This window comes from Hyaena hyaena, unplaced genomic scaffold (genome assembly GCF_003009895.1).
Source record: "Hyaena hyaena isolate Hyena2069 unplaced genomic scaffold, ASM300989v1 scaffold_917, whole genome shotgun sequence".
NCBI lineage: Eukaryota > Metazoa > Chordata > Mammalia > Carnivora > Hyaenidae > Hyaena > Hyaena hyaena.
The window spans coordinates 1-1,630 of record NW_024081537.1 but is presented as its reverse complement, the minus strand read 5'-3'; the positions used below and the strand labels follow the sequence as shown (position 1 = coordinate 1,630).

Sequence of the window (1,630 nt, the reverse complement as noted above, 5' to 3'; positions counted from 1 at the left end):
CGATGGTGGGAGGGGCTCCGGCTGCAGTGGCCCGAGCAGGGGTGTCGGCCAAGGCGAAACAGGATCTCCACATTGCAGAGGTGAGGCTGCCTGGTGGGGGATGAGAGCCGCGGCAAGGAGGACGTGAACTGGCCAGGGAGGAGACTCAGGTCGCCGTGGGGGGCGGTGGGGTGGTCTATCTGGCACCAATATCCCTCTCTCCCCTTCGCACCCACTGGCCGCCACTGCAGAGACTGCGACAGTCTGCGCACCCCTGTGCGATCGCGCCCCCTCCCCCGCAAGTATTCGCGACGGCACTGGCAATGCTGCCTGACTGGTGCAGGTGGATGGGCGTGGACGCGCACCATTCGCATTCGCTGCTCATCCTGGGCATTCCCGACGGCTGTGAGGACCAGGAATTCCAGGAGGCCTTGCAGGCTGCCCTACGGCCCCTGGGCACACACCGAGTGCTGGGCAAGGTTTTCAGAAAGGAGCTCAGATGCAGGGTCGCTTTGGTCGAGTTTGCTCAGTATTTTTTTTTTAACAAATAGTTTATTGTCAAGTTGGTTTCCACATAACACCCAGTGCTCATCCCCACAAGTGCCCCTCTCAGTGCCCATCCCCCCTCCCCCCCACCCCCATCAGCCCTCAGTTTGTTCTCAGCATTCAAGAGTCTCTCATGGTTTGCCTCCTTCCTTCTCCCCAACTCTTTCCCCCTTCTTCTCCCTCATTGTCCTCCGTTAAGTTCCTCCTAATCCTCCGATACGTGCAAACATATGATATGTGTCCTTCTCTGCCTGACTTATTTCGCTCAGCATAACACCCTCAAGGTCCATCCATGTTGCTACACATGGCCAGGTTTCATTGTTTCTCATTGCCGTGTAGTATTCCATGGTATAGATAAACCACATCTTTTTGATCCATTCGTCCGTTGATGGACACGTAGGCTCTTTCCAGGTTTTGGCTATTGTTGAGAGCGCTGCTATGAACATTGGGGTCCATGTGCTCCTATGCATCAGCACTCCTGTGTCCCTTGGGTAAATTCCTAGCAGTGCTATTGCTGGGTCATAGGGGAGTTCTATCGTTAATTTTTTTGAGGAAGCTCCACACTGTTTTCCAGAGGGGCTGTATCAGTTTGCATTCCCACCAACAGTGTAGGAGGGGGCCCGTTTCTCCACATCCTCGCCAGCAAGTTTGCTCACTATTTAAACCGAAGTTTGGCTTCCCGACAAATACCAGGCAAGGGAGGGCCCTGGACTGTGGTCTTCCTGCCCCAGGCCCCAGAGTCAGAGTCACAGGATAGACCCAGTTTCCCTGCACAGGCCCAGAGGCAAGCAGGGTTTGGCCAGGCAGGTGCGGCAGAAGCTGGGGGTGAAGCAGGAGCTGGGAGTGAGGCAAGATCTGGGGGTGAGGCAGGAGCTGGGGTGAGGCAGGAGGAGGCCCCCAAGCGCTTCCCTGCCACTCAGGAAGATGAAAATGCTCCCACCTCTGCGGGCCCAGGTCAGGCAAGACCCTCAGAGGCGCCTGGGGGCCCCGGCCCTACCCAGAGGGGCAGCACTTCCAGGGAGGGCCCAGGAGGTCCTGGCTGTGAGCCAGAGGGCCTCGCTCAGGCAGGAGCCCAGGAGGCTGGGGAGCCCCTGGAGGAGGGGCT

General features: G+C 58.0%; 1 protein-coding gene across 1 annotated transcript; it reads left to right on the top strand.

The window, feature by feature from the left end:
• Window positions 1-225: 225 nt before the first annotated feature.
• Window positions 226-1,625, top strand: LOC120222740 (paraneoplastic antigen Ma6F-like; the record flags this gene model as incomplete). Its single annotated transcript, XM_039220687.1, has 2 exons — window positions 226-508; window positions 1,169-1,625. Coding segments are annotated over exons 1-2 (663 nt in total), but the record flags the coding sequence as incomplete, so codon positions are not given.
• Between the last annotated feature and the right edge of the window lie 5 nt (window positions 1,626-1,630).